The sequence below is a fragment of the Natator depressus genome, chromosome 11 (genome assembly GCF_965152275.1).
Source record: "Natator depressus isolate rNatDep1 chromosome 11, rNatDep2.hap1, whole genome shotgun sequence".
Lineage (NCBI taxonomy): Eukaryota > Metazoa > Chordata > Testudines > Cheloniidae > Natator > Natator depressus.
In genome coordinates this window covers 31,782,274-31,802,345 of record NC_134244.1, presented here as the reverse complement: position 1 = coordinate 31,802,345, position 20,072 = coordinate 31,782,274, and the positions used below count along the sequence as shown (strand labels likewise).

Genomic DNA, 20,072 nt, shown 5'->3' with positions numbered 1-20,072 from the left:
CCAGTTCCTGTGTATGTTAACAAATTGAAATCCTGGATATAGCATATGACTGAACATACAGGATTGGTAGCATTTTATGCAGTGAATATTTAATAAAATATTTAAAAGAAAAATATAGAAGTTGGGACATATCCTGGATTCATAAGCATAGGGAGTGGAGGAAAGAGAGAGAACATAAAAGAGACTTTAAGGAACATATGGCCCCAGCTCCCATTCTCTCAGGCCAAGGCACTGATGCCAAAAAAAAGGTGAGTTCTGCACTGGCAGGAGGTGAATCTGTCTCTTGTGAAGAACAAAAAATGGGGACAGAAATGATCTGTAGTGTATTTGCATATCCTTCTGTTCTCTATCTGGCTCTAGGGAAAGGCCTTTTTAATGGACATACTTGCTTCAGATGATCAGTTCTGTTATTTGAAGGCTACAGTAGTCAGTCTCAGACAATAAATCTCAGTTGATCATCTGAACAGAATATTTTCATTGGAAAAAGGGCTTTCTAGAAGCAAGTATCTCTCAAACACATAGGATAACCTCAAACGCTAATTTGCTGGCAGTCTGGACTATTGTCAACACTCTAAGGGTTCAAAATAAGACATTTGTCATATCCCATGTACTGTTAAGAACTCACCCCTTTCAAGAAATAGTCACTCCATACAAAGCAGGCATCTCCCCATGCAACTCTGCTCACGGATGCTATTAAGACCAGCAAGTTCTTAATGCTTTTTCCATATGCAGAAAGATGAAAACAGGCATGTTCTTCACACAGCTCTATAGAATACACATTCTATTCTGCTCCCACAGCTCAAGCTGTGGAGTAGACATCTCCCCTCCCTCCTCCTCAGATTTAAACTGGCACATTGAGCCAGTGAACATATGTATTTATCTAATCATGCTGTGCTAACCATATCCCTTTACATAATATTTCAATTCCCACAGGGAAAGACATGGCCAAGTTTTAGCTTACCTTAAAACAAATAATCACTGTTGGATATTCTTGTGTCTGCTTAAGAACAGGTATTTGTTAAATAAGAGAGTTTGTTTGTATAGACATTCAAAATAAGCAGTCTACTTTGGTTTAAAAACCAGCTCTGAAATCTTTAATGAAATACGAGTTTAATGGTCTTCTCTCTATCCACAATAGAGAATTCATCATGACAAAAACAATAGATACTTCCAGCTCAGTTAGTTCCCCATTATTATTATTTTGTCCTACAGGAGACTATTTCTGCATATTTATATCAGGAAATTCATAGCACATTTAATATACCTGTATTGTAAACTGTTCCTTTGAGTTAAAAGGCATCTGAACACTGCAGAAATACTAATCCTCAGGCTTTTAGAAAGTAGGGGGGAAACATTCACAACCTAATTATTTGTCCCTATGGCTAAAGCAAATGAAAAACTCCTCAGAACACACCATACCCACACCCCCCAAAACCTGGAACACATACCCAGCTCAAAGGATAAGCAAATCTCTCTCCAAAGAGATTATTGGAAGTATTTATGTGCCAGGTCTTTCATAATGATAATAAAGCTGGCTGTTGTGCTGGATGCTTTCTCAAGCAAATGGTCTTGTGAACAATAATGATCAAAATAATATAAGAATATGAGAAAGAGATTTACATTAAAGTTCCACACACTTAATCATAATGTCCTTCCCACAGTGGGAATTTCAATAATTATCTTCACTCTGCTTAATAATTCTCTAAACTCAAAGTGTTTTATCTAAAAATATTAAATCTCAGTAAGAATCTCAAAGATTTGTTTTATTCTTTTCTTGATTTTCAAATTTCCCTGCTCTCTAGTCACCCAGCATTTCCACTTTATATCATTAATACAAACACCGACAAACAGAGTGTTTGTCTTTATTATCTTCTTCACTTCTGAAGGTTAGTGAAAAGATGTGCAAAGCTATTGAGTGAGAGAACCACAAGAAGAGGATTTCAGTTACTAGCTTTAAAACAACGTAGACCTAGTTTAATGATTTACTTTCCTATACAGCACATTAGCACATGCAGTGATATGGACAGACAAATTACATGATCAAAACAGTGTAGCTGAAATCTTAGGGTAACAACCCAAACAAAATATGTGTTAGAGGGACATGTGATCATATATACTAAGCCAGTGTTAGACAAGCCCATCCCAAGCATCTGTGGTCCAAAGGAGTCCAAATCCCATCTGGGGTGCCTTTTTTTTTTTTTTAAAAATGAGCCATGGCTACGCACATTAATAGGCACCTTGCCACAGTCTCAGAGGACACAGAACCTGGGCTCTTCATCACCTAGCTCTCAGGCCTCTAGCACTTGAGCTAAAAAGAAAGTCTTTGATATGTAAGTAGCAGGCTGTCTTAGTCACTAAAACCTAAACTTGCTCGCACGCACTAAATCAGTGTATTACACTACTCTCACACTATTTTCAACTATGCCATCCTTAGACCAATATTATGAGATCGTCTAATAGCCTTGTCCTTCAAAAGTAAACAGTCCTGTGTGTTCCACATTACCCTTTATAGCCAACCAAAGAATGCCTCATTCACCATTGTCTTGTGCAGTCATTTACATCCCTGCTCAATGGGTGTAAAACATTCCCAAGATTAGAACTGTGGCATTTTATGGTCACTTAGCCTATGTGTAAATGGCTACACAAACCATGCGGTGCTGGTGAGTCAGGCACAGAAAATCTCGATCTGAGCCTTAACCAGACCAGACCCAGGACAACCCTTTTCAAACAGTCAGATCTCATATCAAACTCTGCTGCTTAGGGTGACGATAAGCTAGCCCTGAGCTGAAAAACAACCTCCAAACCCCATCAAATATCAGGAAATTAAAATGTTTGTGGTTTCCTATTGGCTGACCTCAGAAACAGGGTTGTTCATTTTTTCAATTTTTACAAGCTTATGTTGGAAATCCAGTGGGAAGCCACTTTTTGTATTTTTTTTTTAATTAAATGGGTATTTCTAGCGTTTTGTTTTATAAAGATAGATAAGCTGGTCCCATGCTTTGGTGTTATAGTCTGGTCCAACAAGGATTTTGATTCTGGTTTCCCTTTGTTGTTCTTAGTGTGACTGACTAGGAGTAGTCCAAGAAAGAATACATCTAGTGATTCTAGATAAACAATGGATTATTTCATACAGACTAATAAATCATTCAGAAAAAAACAACCCATCCCATTATTGGTAGTTGTTTCATGCTAACCATTAAAACAGATCACCAGGAACCTCAGTCTGCTTTGCTATTTGCTATACAGTATCTGGTTCAACATGACCTGCTGTCAGTTACTTTAGAAACTTTGGGCGCAATTCTGTCCTTGCAGGCATGGCTGGGATCCCACTGATTTCAGTAGATGCATGCTGGAGGCAGCAGAGTCTATTGGAAAAAGCAGCAGTCTATCTTCTAAATCCCAAGGTCACATACAATAAGCCAATGGTAGAGTTAGCGATAGAATTTCTGTATCAATCACATAAGGACACGATGCCTTTTTTTAAGGTGGTTTATTGGTCTGATGGTCACTGAATAGAAAAGAAAAATCAATTGGGGATCCACTTCAAAGTCACTTAACTTCTGTGTCCCACTTTTCCCATCTGTAAAATATAAAGATCTATGGCTGCAAAGTGCTATATAAATGCTAAGTATTATTAAAGGGCAGAATTTGACATTGTGTCTTAGACTCTTGCATATAAAGAAGAGAAAACGGCTATTATATCTGCTTTGGATTTAGTCATCCTGTCTGAGTACCCCACCATATTTTCTTCTAATTTAGTTCTCTGTGAAATGCTGTGGTGAAAAGATAGGTTGTATAATAAGTACTGAAGGTACAATGGTGAGATTATTCATAATTTATATCTTGGCTTTTTTAGTTCTTTTCTTGCAGACAAGCACAGCTGCTCTAGTGGGTTCCAGAGGGTACCTCTGTGATAACATGGGCCTATCCCATTCAGAGCTCTGTAAATCAGAAACAGGTCTTTAGAAATGGATCTTAGAAATGGCCAGAGCAAGTTGAAGCACACTGGTATAATATACTCTCATCCATTGAGAGGAGATTATACCTTCCTCATAGAGTATATCATTGACTAGAACAGAGGATGCTAGGGAGTCACAGTATTGCCAACCTCAGGCTTTCGAAAATTGTGAGTTTGGCTTAAAAATCAAAGTTTAAAAGTAATGTTACTTTTGGGTTCTTTTTGTCTTCTGGTTTCATAGGCTTTAGAGTTCCCATCAGTGATCCTGTCACAGTGATGGTTCTATATGTTACTATCTCAGAGATAGCTCATATTCATATAAATCCAGTGAAATACCAGCAGATGAAAGAAAATTAATAAGGGACCATATTTTCTGCTTTTAGACTGGGACACCTACATTCCAGTTCAAAGATATGCCTTCGCCAGAGAGTGGTGCAGTCTAATGTTCTGAAAACAAGACTAAGAACCAGAAACAACTCATTTCTGGTCTTGGCTCTGACAACAACTTCTTCCCTGACCCTGGCAAGTCATGTAGCCTTTCTGCTCTCAGTTTACCTATCTGCAAAATGAGGTTAATAATAATTGCTACACACCTATCTACATCAGTGAAAATGTGAGGATTAATCAGTGAGGGCTGAGTTCTGCTGCCTTTACTTATGTTGAATACTGCCATTGAAATCAACGATAAAACTCACTGTGTCAAGAGTGGCAGAATCTTTCCCTGAAAGTTTTAAAGGGCTAACAGGGGATGTTTATTTGGTGAGAGCTAATTAAAATTGCCTAATGCTTCAGCACTACTGGTTGATAAAAGTTTAAATAAAAAAGAAATCAAATTGTTCATATGTGCAATCAAAACATACACTCATAAGTATAAACCAGTGTCTGATAACAAAACACTTTACATCTTAAAGGCCCTGCACAGGCATAAACTGATTAGTCCTCAGAGCACTCCAATGAGGTAAAAAAGTCAGTATTATAATGACCATTTTACCGATGGAGAAAGAAAGAGAGAATCAATAGCAGAATCAGGATCGACACTTGATAGCTTCCCCATCACCTCCTGTTTAGTCCAGTAGGCCATTCTGCCTCTCGCTGGCTGAAGCAGCAAACAAGTCTGATTAAACCCAATCAGAATGCACCTGTTCAATAGCCCTGTGGTATGTAGCTGTCACTGCACCGACCTGCATCAACATTTTTTTTTTTTTTTTTTTTTACTGGACTGTGACTTTATAACAAGATATACTACAGTACCTGCTTGGTAGCATATAATTAACTACTTGAATGCCTGAGAATTGCAAATGCTTACAGAATTGCTCACTGGTCAAGTCAAACCATTCCTGCATGTGGGAAAAGGAACATTAAAAAAAGTCCTTTTATGAACATTGTGATCATTGTGAGAGCTGACAAGTTGTCCGTGGCCTAGAAACTCTGCCTGGGACTTAATGAAGGCCTTGAAATTACTGAAAAATGACACCATCAAAAGAAATTACATAGAAAAATTAATCAAAATCCTTTTTTAACGTATTTGGTGGAGACACCTTTATCTAGACCTTGCTTCTAACAACCTGCTCAGATATGTTTGAGTTAAATAGTTGTTTATATCCATTAGTGAATGAGGATTGTTAGAAGTGTAGATATATCCAAAGTACTCCGCAAATACCTGATTAATAGCTATAGAATCCATAATGACAGCACTGTCAAGAGCCTGAATGTCCTCAATAAATCTCCTCTCATCTGCCTTTTTTGGTTGCTGGGAGGAGTCAACTTGATTTATTCCCTGGTTCACATATTTCCACTTTATTATTATACCTTTGAGAATGCAGCTTTTTAATGGTTGGAGTTTAATTCTGGTCTAGTTTGCAACAAGTAACCTAAGACAAAATGTCCTCATAGAAAATAGGCTAAGTCTCCCAGATTGGCCAGACTTTTTGCTGCGTTCCTTTAATTCTCCCTTTTTCAGCAGCAGGTCTCCTCTTCTCATTCTGGAAACTACTCGTATTCCTCCTTGCCCTGGTCACCTGAGAGCTGATAGGCTTAGGGCACTGCCCTCCAACCTGTTAGGTAGAGGCAGCAGCTTCTCTAAGGCTGCTGTGTGCCGCATAGGAGAGTTTATCAGTCCCGATTAGGTTTGGAGTCTGTCTTTTGGAGGGTGGTGCCAGCACAAGTCTTAAAAATGGAGGGCCTCTCTGCTCAGCCTACACATGAACAGTTTCACGACACTGTTCTTAAAAAGGGCACTCAGTGCCCTTTTTTAAGCAGAATTCCTCAACACACATGTGTGCAGAATGTTGTGAAATGGCTGCTTCCCATCATCCCAGAGCATAAAGTCATTAAGTGATTCATGGAGATATAGTTCTGTGTATTGATAGACATATGACCAAATCCATAGAGCTTCTGCCTACCAGCAACTACTACTGGAATCAATGAGGGTTGCTGGAAATTAATGTTATTCAGAACTTGTCCCATTCTTTGCAAAGTGCTTTGAGATCCTTTGGGATGAATTAATGAAGATATCACTAATGTATATCCAGAAGCTCAGGTGCTCCTGCAGCGATGCAGTCAGAATCAGCAGTCTAGATACGCATTTCACTTTTGGAATGTCGTTCAGGAGCTTGGGGAGTAGGAATCTTGTGGTTGCTTTTAAACCTGACTGCCCGACACAACAGAATGACACACAGCTACCGTTTTCCCTGCACCACCGTTAAGTCCCACTGTTTTCTTGAAGCATAAATGATTACCCAGTGTGGAGTAAAAGCTTTAAATAACAACCTTAATGTAAGAAAAAAAAAGGAACCAAGAACTGTACTTAGACTGGAAGTGAATTTGTTCCGTAATAAACTTCTAAAATAAAGGTTTTAGTGAAAAGCAGACCATTGTTTTAGATGTACAATTCATGTAAAATCCATTAACAAATCATTTCAGGGACTGGTGGGAGATTGAAATAATTTAGAATAAAACATTTCCATGATCACTAGCTGAGAATGGCAAAGTGCAAATTAAGAACAGTTAATATCACAGAAATGCAATTCTTTTTTGGGAACTCTAACCCCAAAGCTTAGCTTTGTGCAATTATGCTTAATAATAATAATAATACAACCTCATTTGTCTCAAACAAAATCCCTCAAATGGATGCTTCATGGTTTGTTTTAAACACACACTGGGCAATCTGGTTTAGAAAACATAGCGCTTAGCTGACTGGTTAAGTTCATCCTGAATGAATGAATCCAAACATTGCTATGATGATGATTACATCATATTACATTCCGAGTGCCATAATGTGGTGTTCATAACGTGGTGGGTGTTGACACAGAGCAAATACAGATGAGATGCTCAGTACCACAAACATTTGAGCCACCACTAATGAACTAGAAATGATTCAATATAAAGTGGAAAATCCTGCACTGTTTTGCATTGGCAGTGCTAGGGAACTTGCAGAAAGATTCTTCCCAAGCATGTTCATGTAGGAGCTGGGAAGAATATGCACCTAGAACTCCACTGAAGGTCAACTAAGTTGTCTGGTGGTTTCACATAACCCCAAGGAGGGAAGGTCTTCCAGCCTGTGTGTGTGTGTGACCACACTCCCAGACCACATGTCTGGGAAACAATTATGTCGTCACAAACTGAGGTTTACCAGTGATTTTGCAAAGGTGCAAATACATTTTTAATCCTATTTTAAATGGCCTTGGCAACAAATAGGGGACAAGAGAAATAAGTACAGAAGCAGAAGTTTCTAAATAGATGATTCTTGTACTGTTTGGAAAGAGATGTCAGCAGCTTTTTAACAGCATTATGAACATTTCACCAGGAAGCACAGCAAGCAAACCAAAATCAGACTTTTAGATATGAAAATGTATAATTATCCATACAGCAGAAACCTCAGTGAAGCAGAGGTATTGTACACTCATCAAAAGAACTGAGAACTCCCAATAATTTAACTTTTGTATAAGACTTAATTCTCTCCAGGCAGCTGTTTGATTGGTGCACATGAACTCCACAAAAGAAAAAAAATCTTTTCAATGTTCTGCAAACAGCAACAACTTTGTGGTGTAGGTGGAAATAGGCATCATGAAATTTTATAATCACTGGGGGGAGAGGAGTTATTTCTAAAATTGCAGCACTGTCCAACAGTTGTAAACTAATTAAGTATTGGAGTACTTTCCCAGCTCTACCAGCAGCTTACAAGACTCTGCAAAAAAGTTGTAGTGTCCTGTAACATCTGATAGCATCTTAAAATTCACTCAAGTTTTTGCCTTTGCACCAAGCAGTCAGTTCTCCTGTAATATCTTTCTATTGTTCTTCTGAATGTTAGTTCTTTTTTATTTTTTAAATAGTGTGTGACAAAATGGCTTATAACATGAGGCTTGTAAATAAATAAAAAGATTTTCTTGTGGTTTCCCTCTAATTCAGTTAGCAGACTGAATATCAAGCACACTCGTTAAATTCTTCCAGATCCCACTCTTTCAGATTAACATGCTTCAGACTAATGACTGAAATCCTGTTTTCTCTCTCTGTAGAATAGTACCATAAAGAAATATGAACTTCATGCTGCTCGGTCCCCGCAGTTATCAGTTCTGTTGATGGCTCCTCATACCAGTGTGTTGACCATTGAATCATAGAAGTGTAGGACTGGAAGGGACCTAAATTGGTCATCTAGTCCAGTCCCCTGCACTCAAGGCAGGACTACTTAATAACTATACCATTCTTGACAGGTGTTTGTCTGACCTGTTCTTTAAAACCCTCCAATGACGGAGATTCCACAACCTCCCTGGACAATTTGTTCCACTGTTTAACTACTCTGACAGTTACGAAGTTTTTCCTAATGTCCAACCTAAATCTCCCTTGCTTCAATTTAAGCCTACTGCTTCTTGTTCTATCCTCAGAGTTTAATGAGAACAATTTTTCACTCTCATCCTTGAAACAAGCTTTTATGTACTTGAAAACTGTTATCAGGTCCCCCCTCAGTTGTCTCTTCTCCAGACTAAACAAACCCATTTTTTAAAAATCGTTCCTTATAGATCATATTTTCTAGACTTTTAATCATTTTTGTTGCTCTTCTCTGGACTTTCTCCAGCTTGTACACATCTTTCCTGATATATGGCACCCAGAACTGGACACAGTTCTCCTGCTGAGGCCTTGTCAGTGCCAAGTGGAAGAATTACTTCTCATGTCTTGCTTACAACACTCCTGCTAATACATCCCAGAATGACGTTCGCTTTTTTTTTCCAACAGTGTTACACATAGAAATATAGGGCTTGAATGGATCGGATGTCATCTAGTCCACCCTCCCTTGCTGAGGCATGAGTAAATATACCTAGACCATCCCTGACAGATGGTTGTCTAACCTTTTCTTAAAATCCTTCCAAGACAGGAATTCTACAACCTTCTTAGGTAACCTACACATGGGCCACATTTACTACAGTCCTGTTCTATATAAGCGGTGATTATTTTCTTACCAATGGTGGTGGATTATTTTAAGTAGGTAGAACTCAAGTTTCTCACCAGATTCTAATAGTTGTCAGGAAGGTGACACTGTGAGTGGAAAATATTTGACAATGTTCATAATTTTGAATTCTTAAATGCAGTAATTTCTATCCAGTTCCAAAGACTAAGAGAGGAATGAGAGGTAGGTCAGTGGAGAAGTAGAAGACATTGAACCCCTCATCTGAAAGAAGAAAGTCTAATACATAGCACTATAAATTATTGATTCTGGATGAAAACATTATAAGCCTGACATTCATTGATATGTAATATTTATAAGCTGAGAACATTCCTACTCCCACTTCATTTCAGAAAGAACATTTGGGAGGAGGGAATATTTCTACTTTTATCGTGGGCAGCCTCATTTGCTCTCAACATCAGACACCACCTTCATGCCCACACTGCACAAAGATTCCACTCTACTTTGAACTCTTCTTTTCTATCCAGACTCACATTTCAGACATTCCCAGATGTCCCATAGTTATTTCAAATTCCCCACACCAAAAACATGTCTTTTCCTCACCACTTGTTGATAACTGCACTAATTTATCCAGGACCACAACTCAGTTTAATTTTTTATTTCTCTTTCATTCATTGCTCACATCCAAACTCATTCCCAGCTGTTTTTGCTCCATCCCCATAAGAGTTCTAGAACCCATTAGTCTCTTTTACAATTGCTAAAATCATGGTCCTAAATTTTCAAACCTGACTAGATTTTACATAGTTCCCTGCATAATCTCTGACATGGGTTGGGGCAACACCCAAGAAAGGCCCAAGGTAACTCTGTGGTGAAGACAAATCCTAGGTTTGGAACAGCTCCCATCTAAGTGGAAGAAAAGCATTCTTCCTCTCCTTTGCAAAATCTATCCTTAAAACTCATGTTTTGTCTAGCCTTCCACGGACACTTGTTTATATGTAACTATTCCAATCAGACTAACTCCTTAGGGCAGGCATGGACATAAAACTGTATGCACAACTGTCACCTTATGTCCCTTAAATTTGGCTCTTGTCCATAATAAGCATTTCCCATGCAGACAGGACCACAGACCTGAAAGTGGTATCTTTTGTGGCCTTTTTAGTAAGAATCTCAAAATGGGAACCCTTCCTTGATTACCTCTCTAGACCCTTTGGCAGGACAGCATCAGACCCAGCCTACTGGTATCAGTTGTCTCTTCATTCTCCCCCACGTTGTCTCCCTAAGGGCCATCAGTAATACCTCAAACTATCCTTTGAATTGCCCCCTTCTTACTTATTCCACAAAAGTTATTTCCACATATGAATCCTCTGAAAGAGATGTGTATGTCTCTTACTCAGTTTCCACTGCATATCTTCTAAATCCATTCAGGATTATATTTGCTGCTTTGAATAAAGTTTTGGCTCCTGTTTCTCTTGTATCACGTTTACAATTTAATGCTGTGGAAGGTGTATACAAAAATGATAATTTCCCAGCTTCTTGGTGGCATTGAATTTCCAAATTTGCATCCCACTTCCCAAGGCTATCTGCTCTTTGTTCTAGTTAAGTATGCTTTTTCCATTTTTATTGTCCTCCCTGGAGATGTCAACCTGAATGCACCATTGTGAGCTTGATTCTCTTTAAAGGAATGCAGCTCATAATTGTGCACCTGACATTTTGAAACCAGACTGAAAGTCTAACTGGATCACAAAGATCAGTGTGCCAAAACGGAACAATCTAGCCCAATCATCATCTCTTTTCAACTCTCCCCACCAAGTCTCAAACAGTGTATGAAGGGAATTAGCCAACTAAGAGTTCATTTTAATTGGTATTACACCAAGACAAGACAACAATGTGTAAAGTACACAAGATCAATAAAAAACAAAAGTAAATGAACATAATGATATCTGTGCTATGGCACAGAAGAACCAGGCCTGGAGGGATTTCCTTGGTCTCTTGCTTCTGAACTCAACTGAACTCAGTCTCAGCAGAGGGGCAGAGTCACTTCAGCACACTACCGCTCAGTACTCAAGTGGCTTCCTCCATAGTCTTTCTTGGAGCACCACCTTTCTTGGATTCTGAGAAAAGAACACCATGGACTGTAGCCATCTGCAGAGGAAACATCTAGCTTCAGAAAGCAAAATTGTAAACTAAATCATAAATCCTCCCCTCAACAAGCAAATGATAAAATCCAAGCTAAAAAGATACAGACTGTAGGGGGTGGGAGATCGTGAAATATCTTGTTAATACTTCCTAATAAAAGTAAGTGCCACCTTTTAAGTTCTTTTATTATGTAGGTTAGGCTCTCAACACAGTATAGCACTGAGATATTATTATTTATTAGATATTTGTACAGAGCCCATCACCACACATTTAGATGTTTACAGTCAATTTTTTAAACAGACAATACATACAAACATATGAGTAACCCGTAGGCATGGTTTAGTGGAATTACCACCTTTTGGGCGGAACCTATATTCTCTGCACCCAAGAGTTGTAAATTGCTATGATGACAGTTAATTAACAGCCTGCTAAATGATCTGTTTGGAGGTGGCTCCTAATAACAATAGACTAAAAATGGAATAAATTAAGACATTCTGCATTAAAAATAGATCTTTTTGGAAACAGAAGGCACCGTCTGCAGACATGGGAGACAAATTGTGCCCATGATTATACGTATGCAACCATACGGTAATCTGTGAGGGGGATGGGCTCCAGAGCTGTCAGAGTTTGGCCTATAACTTGTTATTAATTTTGTTGGGAATTTTTCATTCACTAACACAGAGTCAGCGGTGTTCTAGGAGACAGAGTCAGGAGAACTGGATTCTATCTATTCGCTTGCTGTGTGATTCAGTTCACCTTTCTGTGCCGCAATTACCCCAACAGTGAAATGGGGATACTTGTAAAGCACTTTGAGCTCTATAAAGTGAAACAATGGCAAATGAATATTATAATAAACGCATAGAAGAAGGTTAATAGCATCAATAGCATGGGACAAATGCATAAAATTTATTACTGTTTTTTACACAAGAATTGTAAACGGAGCAAGTGGAATATGGGCCAGGTGGTCAGCTTGCTGGATGAAATTTCTGTGAAGTAAAAGAAGGGGCTTAAATCTATTCCAACTTTTTTTCTGGCAGAAACGCAATAAAACTGTGAAATATCCTGGATTCACTGAACAGAGAAAGTAAAAACACTAGGCTAGAGGAAAAAACAAGGGAGCCAAGTGCATAATTTCATGCTTTGGTATACCAGCTTGACAAATAATAAACGTATGAACGATAGAAAACTGGGAAAATGGCCAAAATGGTGTGAGATATTTAAACTTCTTACAACATGCAGTTAGAATTCATATTTGTTGTACTTATTTTTGTATATTACACACAGAAAATAAAAAATGAGCAAGGAAAAACTTTCCATGGATGAGACTTCCACATTTATTTTTCTTCCATGTGCACAGAAAATGGCAGTGAAGTATCCTATGAAAGAGGCAGGGAATGAGAAAAGTGTAGATATACGGACTGTACTTTGTGCTTCAAAATTACACTATTCATTTCAAAACCAAAAATGATATATTTTTAAATTTATAACAGTTCCTTGTTATTTTCTTTTTTTGTTTAAAGATGTCAGCTTTCCAAATCTGTTTTCAAATGACACACTGCATAACAAATGATGGCATTTTTAACCAATGTGGCGTTTCCATATTTACACCAATGAAAGAAATTTACAAGACGTAATAGCATACAATCCAACATTTAGTAATAGCAATAAAACAAGAAGGGCATCCATTTTATTTTTCTGTACAAACTATCATGACAAGACTTTTATTCACATTTTAAAAATCGGCTTTAATTTTATCTGACCTACACATTTTCCAAATTCATTTTACTCAATTCTCAAACCTTTCATCACATCGCCCACACCTTCACCAGACTACAGGAACTACAAGTAATTAGATCTAATGTCTAAACAGAGCAAGAAGTTCTCCCTTCCAATTTCTCTCTCACCTTCCTGATAAGTCCTTGAAAAATGCTCCTCCTTGTTCCTCCGTTCACTTCACTTTTACATTTCACCATCCAAACAGCAAACAGGCCATTCCATTTCTTCCCAAGCAAGATTAGAAGCTATAGCATCCCTCTGTGTGACTTTCTGATGCTACACCCAAGAATCAGGTGACCCTGGGTATTGTTCTGCTCTGTAAGAGGGCCGCCTAGTGGAATAGAAGTCTACGTAATTTGTGGTTGATTTCAGTCCATATTGAGTCATGTAATCTGTAGAAGCTGGAAAATGAACTCGATCATCAAAATAGGGGTCTTCATAGCTATGTGGGGACTGCAAATATAATCTGTATGCATCATAGTTCTTTCTGTTGGAGTCATCTTGACTGTAGTACAACTGCTGATGCTGTTGACAAAATAGACAAATAAATTATTTTTTAAAAATGAGATTTTAAGGGAAAAATATTTGAGTTTCTTTTTCTACCTTTGGGTAAGTTTTCAGAGTTGTTTGTATAATCGGCTTTATTGCATAGATGTAGCTATATATTATCCCAGGGGTTGGCAGCGAGCTGATTTTTACAGGTCAGCAGCGGGCTGAGCAGGGCCAGCAGCCAGGACCCCGGCTGGCAGGAGCCGGCGGACAGAATGCCAGACCGGTGGCGGGCTGAGCTGCTCAGCCCACTGCTGGTCTGGGGTTCTGTCCACCGGCCCCGCTCAGCCCGCTGCCAGCCTGGGTGAACAGAACCCTCGGCTGAGCGAGGCTGGCGGCTGGGACCCCGGCTGGCAGGAGCCGGTGGAACTCCAGACTGGTAGCGGGTGAGCTGCTGCCAGTCTGGGGTTCTGTCCGCCACCCCGCTGATGGTCTGGGGTTCCAGCCGCTGGCCCCCTGCCAGCCGGGGTTCAGGCCTCCAGCCCTGCTCACCCCTCCTGCCGGCCTGGGGTACCGGCAGCCAGCCCAGGGCTCTGCTCCTGGCCTGGGCCCAGCGTTCTGCAGCCCTTGTCAAAAATTACACAATTAGCTTAAAAACTTGAAAACTTAAAAACTTAGTTTGTATATTACAGTAATCGTTAAAAAATGTAGAATGTTAATAAATACATAGGTTTGATTAAACAAAGTAGTTGTACTTATGTGTCTGAGCTTAATTTGTGCTTTCGATGATTTACCTTCTAAAAAAATCTCGCATGTCTCGCACCCCCCAGGGGGTGCATGCACCCCAGGTTAAGAACCACTGCACTAAACTGATAAGATCTGCATTTTAATTTAATTTTAAATGAAGCTTCTTAAACAGTTTAAAAACCTTGTTTACTTTACATACAACAATAGTTTAGTTATATAATATAGACTTATAGAGAGAGACCTTCTAAAAACGTTAGAATGTATTACTGGCACGCAAAACCTTAAATTAGAGTGAATACATGAAGACTCGTCACACCACTTCTGAAAGGTTGCCGACCCCTGTATTATCCATTCAAGCAATGGAGTGGTGTGGCTACATCTTTGCATACTGATCTCTAAAACGTTACTCTTTTAAGCCACTATGATTTTTCAGACCCATAATTCTCAGTGGATGCAGTTCCACCAATTGGGTCAGTATCCCACAGAAGACACTTTTTTTTTTTTAAACGAGCGTGAAGTCTAACCAAAGGTTAGATGAGAAATTGGAAAAAATTCTTTCCCCCCGCATCTACTCTACACCCTCCACAACTGCAACTACACCCACTGGGAATCACAGGTCTGTGGGGGGAAAGAAGTAGACACAGCCATATTTACTATCAAACATCCAGATAACAAAAGTATCTTTAGACTGCATGGATTATAACTCTCCCTTCAGAAACTACAAAAAATGCAAATCAGGAGATGGGTCTCACAGCCAGCCACAACGAGAATAGATGAATAATTAAAGTCAAGGGATTAAAAAAAGGAAATGCAGAGGCAATAAACTGTTAAGTTATTTCCAGATACAATAACATTCTCTAAAACACCATTTATTAGAAGTGCTTTCTGCAAAGCATATGTATAACATGCAACGGTATACTCTCCTTTTAGTTCTATTAAAATAAGCAATACTATCATTACACGTGGAGCCTTGCTATCAGTATTCTTTTAAAATGAGATTTCAAAAGTTACCTGTAGCCGTCTATTTTGTTCTCTTGCTGGTGAGGAATAGGAACTGATGTAAATTGGTGAAGGTTTGCTGGACCCTGTAAAAAAATATAGTATTTTATCATTTAATGTCCGTCAATGTCTTTAGTTTTTACAGTACCTATAACAAATGAAAGTGGCACTTGTATATTTAGAAACTTTCACATCCTGCTAGTCCCTCACTGTGTTGAAATCAGTGGAACTGTTTTACAAGGGCCTGACATGGTCTACTATATCAAGATATTGTCATTACTCTCATGACATCTGAAGTATTAATGACATTGGCTAAACCGTGCACCTTGCAAATTATTATTTTTTTTTAAATAAAATCTACAAGCTTTCCTTCTAATTTATTTCCATGGCACTGGGATTGAAGCTTTCCTTATGCTGAACATGAAGGCAGAGTCCGTTGGAACATATTTAAGGTTACAGCTGGGAAATTTTTTTGTTTTCTGTGGCTACTTTAATAGATTTCCCTCCGTAAGTCTGAGGTGGAGAGAGATTAGGCGCCTGACCAGAGAGATAGGAGAAGCATGAGTATTTTCTGCTCTCCATTTATATCTATAAACAACTTAGAGTGAGGAATCTATGCCAGCTAGGAACTGAACCAAGATTTATGGGTCCAAAAGGAGAAGGTTTACTAGTTGGGGTAAAGGAGAATCTGTCAGCAGCAGCAGAACCTTAATCTTCTTCCTAGGGTGTTGCCACTAGAGGGCAAAATCATTACCCTGTGTGAAAATGAAAAATGAATCATCATAAAGAGTAGCAATAATTGAACAGTGGCAGTAAAATGACTCCCTTGGACTTGTACTCTGAGGGCTTGTACTCAGGACTTCTGATTGTAAAACATGAGCCTTTACTGCCTGAACTAAAAGATCAGGTAATTATCTAAACGCAGGAACAGACTCAAATAATCCTTTATATGTTTTAGCCACTACAGGGAACAAAACATCATGGTGTTAATGTGGGCTACAACAAGTTAAGTGAGAGCAGAAGTTTTGAGCTCAAGATAGACTGGAAGCCACGAATTTCTCAATTCTAATCTTTGCTCTGCCATCAACTCCACCTGTTGCTTTGAACAAATTACCTGACGATTAGCTTATACCTTAGATTCCCTTTATGTAAAATGGTGATATACCATCTATCATCTACCTCACAGGGGTGTTGTGGAGATAAATTAGTTAAAGTTTATAAATCAATTTACTATCATCTAAGTGCCATTTAAGTGTTAATTATTATGGTTAATGTACATTTTTGAGCACTCACAAAAGGGTGTTTTACCCACATAAAGATACAAACCGTGGTCACCATCTACAGTGTGTGATATTTTATCTATGAAGTTTAAGAAGCTACAAAAATAAGAATGTGAAATAAATAAGGTAATTTTCAGAAGGGGGCCTATACAGATTATTTTTGTAGTCACCTTTTCCTTCACTCTGCTAACCTTCTTTTAAAAAACTAATATACTATTTCAAAAGGAACAAACCCCATACCTATAACAAATTAGTTTGTTGATGCTGGAAAAAAAACAAACCAAAACAAAACAAGAACAAAAATAGTTATGTGATGTGTCTATGCAAAAAATGTTACTTTACAACAATGCGAGCAGGACAAATAAATCTCACAATATATGTTTTAACAGGCATTTCTTTAGAAAAGAAAATTGCATTTGCAATGTAGCATTCCTGATGTAAAACACCCATTTACTGCCATAGTAACCATACATCATTCGTAAACAGTAGTGTGAAATCACAGCTTAAAAGAAAACAGCACAAATGAGATCTGTCCCTCCGCAGCAGTTAAATTGCCCCAGGATTTTTGTTTTGTTTAATAAACCAGCTTTTTAAACAGGGAATTTGTGTTTTTGCCTGTTCACTCTGCCTTACTTGGGGAGCATAATAACGTGTAAGACAGCTGAGATCAGGGAGAATATGAAGTCTTGCATATTTCCCCCCCTAATATTTATGAATAAAGCCATAAAATAAAAATTAATATTCAACAACATGGTTTGATAATAAATGTTTACTTTGGTGTAATCAAAGATCACTTTTAAATGGGAAGTACCACACATTTTATTACTCACTGAACCACAACCTTTCCACATTTTTAAAGACAAACATGTAACCTGATCTCTTCTTTTTCGAGTAAATTGGGCATTTCTAAGAGAAACGGCAAAAAATAACCAAAACAAAAACCCCATTTCTGACACACACAGTAAAATTAATAATTAAAAATGAACACAAAAACAATGTAAAAAGTGAAGAAGCTTAAGTAATTGAAGCTTGGGGCAGCTGAGATGTCAAGATACATGCCAGGTTTTACTTATAAAAATTCCTTTGCAGCACAATATTTAAGTTGGCTTCAAATTTTATTACATTGATGCATTGTTTTTAAAACAACAAATGCAAAACAAAACAGTATAAAATGGTCATATCTGGGAGGAAAGTGATTTGCTCAAGGAATCAATGGTGAACAACTGACATAGCATCATTGTTCAAGACAATTTTGTTGCTGCTGAAGAATGCAACGAAAATAGTCCAATCACTAGTTTTTAACTGCACACACTACATTGTCCCAGGCCGAATGTGGACTACATAGAGTATTTTAGAAGCATTTTGTTTAGAATAAATCTAACTGGTCTCTTACCAGTATATATGTCTTTATGCGTAACGACATCACCTTGGCTATTGTAATACTGCATAGAAGGTTGTGTCCTATTGTATTCAGAACGAGGTTCTCTGATTCCTAACAGTGCTGGCGATGAAGATGTGCTGCCAACTGATGAAAAGGAGGTAAGAGAAAGAAAGAGCATCAGTGTTTGAAAAAACCTTAGGGAAATGAGAGTGATAGTTGGAAATATGACAATGAGTTTGGTTATAGAATTATCACCACTCTCAAAAATATTGTCTGTACGAGTGAGGCCAAATGTCTTCAACATCCCAAGAATCATAAGAACATATGAACGACCATACTGCATCAGACCAATGGTGCATCTAGCCCAGTACCCTATCTTCTGTCTGTGGCCAATGCCAGATGCTTCAGAGGGAATCAACAGAACAGGGCAATCATCAGCTTCTGGCAGTTAGATGCTTAGGACACCCAGAGCATGGGGTTGCATCCCATATCATCTTGGCTGATAGCCATTGATGGACCAATCCTCCAGGAACTTATCTAATTCTTTTTTAAAACCAGTTATACTTTTGGCCTTCACAACATCCCCTGGCAATGAGTTCCACAGGTAGATTGTGCATTGTGTGAAGAAGTACTTCCTTTTGTTTGTTTTAAACCTGCTACCTATTAATATCACTGGGTGACCTCTGGATCTTGTGTTATGTGAAGGGGTAGAAAATACTTATTAACTTTCTCCACACCATTCATGATTTTGTAGACCTCTATCATATGCCCCCTTTTTTTCAAGCTGAAAAGTCCCAGTCTTATTAATCGATCCTCACATGGAAGCTATTCCATACCCCTAATAATTTTTGTTGCCCTTTTCTGAACCTTTTCCAATTTCAATATATCTTTTTTGATATGGGGTGACCACATCTGCATGAGTATTCAAGGTGTAGGTGTACCAAGAATTTATATAGTGACCTTATGATATTTTCTCTTATCTCTCCCTTGCCTAATGGTTTCTAACATTTTTAGATTTTTTGACTGCTGCTGCACATTGAGTGGATGTTTTCAGAGAACTATCCACAATGACTCCAAGATCTTTCTTGAGTGGTAACAGCTAATTTAGACCCCATCATTTTATATGTATAGTTGGAGTACGTTTTCAAAGGTGCATCACTTTGCATTTATCAACAGTGAATTTCACCTGCCATTTTGTTGCCCAGTCATCTAGTTTTGAGAGATCCTTTTACTCCTTGCAGTCTGCTTTCGACTTAATTATCCAGAGTAATTTTATGTCATCTGCAAATTTTGCCACCTCACTATTTACCCCTTTTTCCAGATCACTGATGAATATGTTGAACAGCACTGGTTCCATACAGATCATTGGGGAACACCGCTATTTACCTCTCTACATTCTAAAAACTGACCATTTATTCCTACCGTTTCCTGTCTTTTCCTGTCATGAGAGGACCTTCCTTCTTATCTCACGACTGCTTTCTTTGCTTAAGAGCCTTTGGTGAGGGACCTTGTCAAAGGCTTTCTGAAAGTCAAAGTACATTATATCCACTGGATCACCCCTGTTTGTTCACTCCTTCAAAAAATTATAACAGATTGATGAGGCTTCATTTCCCTTTACAAAAGCTGTGTGGACTCTTCCCCAACAAACTGTGTTCATTTATGTATCTGGTAATTTTGTTCTTTACTATGGTGTCAACCTGGTCAATTTGCCTGCTACTGAAGTTAGGCTTACTGGCCTGTAATTGCTAGGATTGCTTCTGGAACCTTTTTAAAAATTTGCATCTAATTAATTATCTTCCAGTCATCTGGTACAGAAGCTGATTTAAGTAATAGGTTACATATCACAGTTAGTAGTTCTGCAACTTCATATCTGAGTGCTTTCAGAACTCTTGGGTGAAAACCACCTGG

The 20,072-nt window shown here is 38.4% G+C and overlaps 1 protein-coding gene across 7 annotated transcripts in view; it reads right to left on the bottom strand.

The window, feature by feature from the left end:
• Positions 1 to 11,816: 11,816 nt before the first annotated feature.
• Positions 11,817 to 20,072, bottom strand: part of PKP4 (plakophilin 4) — a 242,935-nt gene continuing 234,679 nt past the window's right edge. For 3 of the 7 annotated variants that reach the window (XM_074967386.1, XM_074967387.1, XM_074967390.1), the window contains 3 exons: positions 18,177 to 18,308; positions 15,516 to 15,589; positions 11,818 to 13,793 (listed from right to left, as the gene is read on the bottom strand). In XM_074967386.1, coding sequence (XP_074823487.1) covers positions 13,545 to 13,793; positions 15,516 to 15,589; positions 18,177 to 18,308 — 455 coding nt within the window. In that variant the 3' untranslated portion in view covers positions 11,818 to 13,544. Of the gene's footprint in view, positions 13,794 to 15,515; positions 15,590 to 18,176; positions 18,309 to 20,072 lie in introns of all 7 variants that reach the window. The other 4 variants (XM_074967391.1, XM_074967393.1, XM_074967392.1 and 1 more) reach the window with 2 other exon arrangements.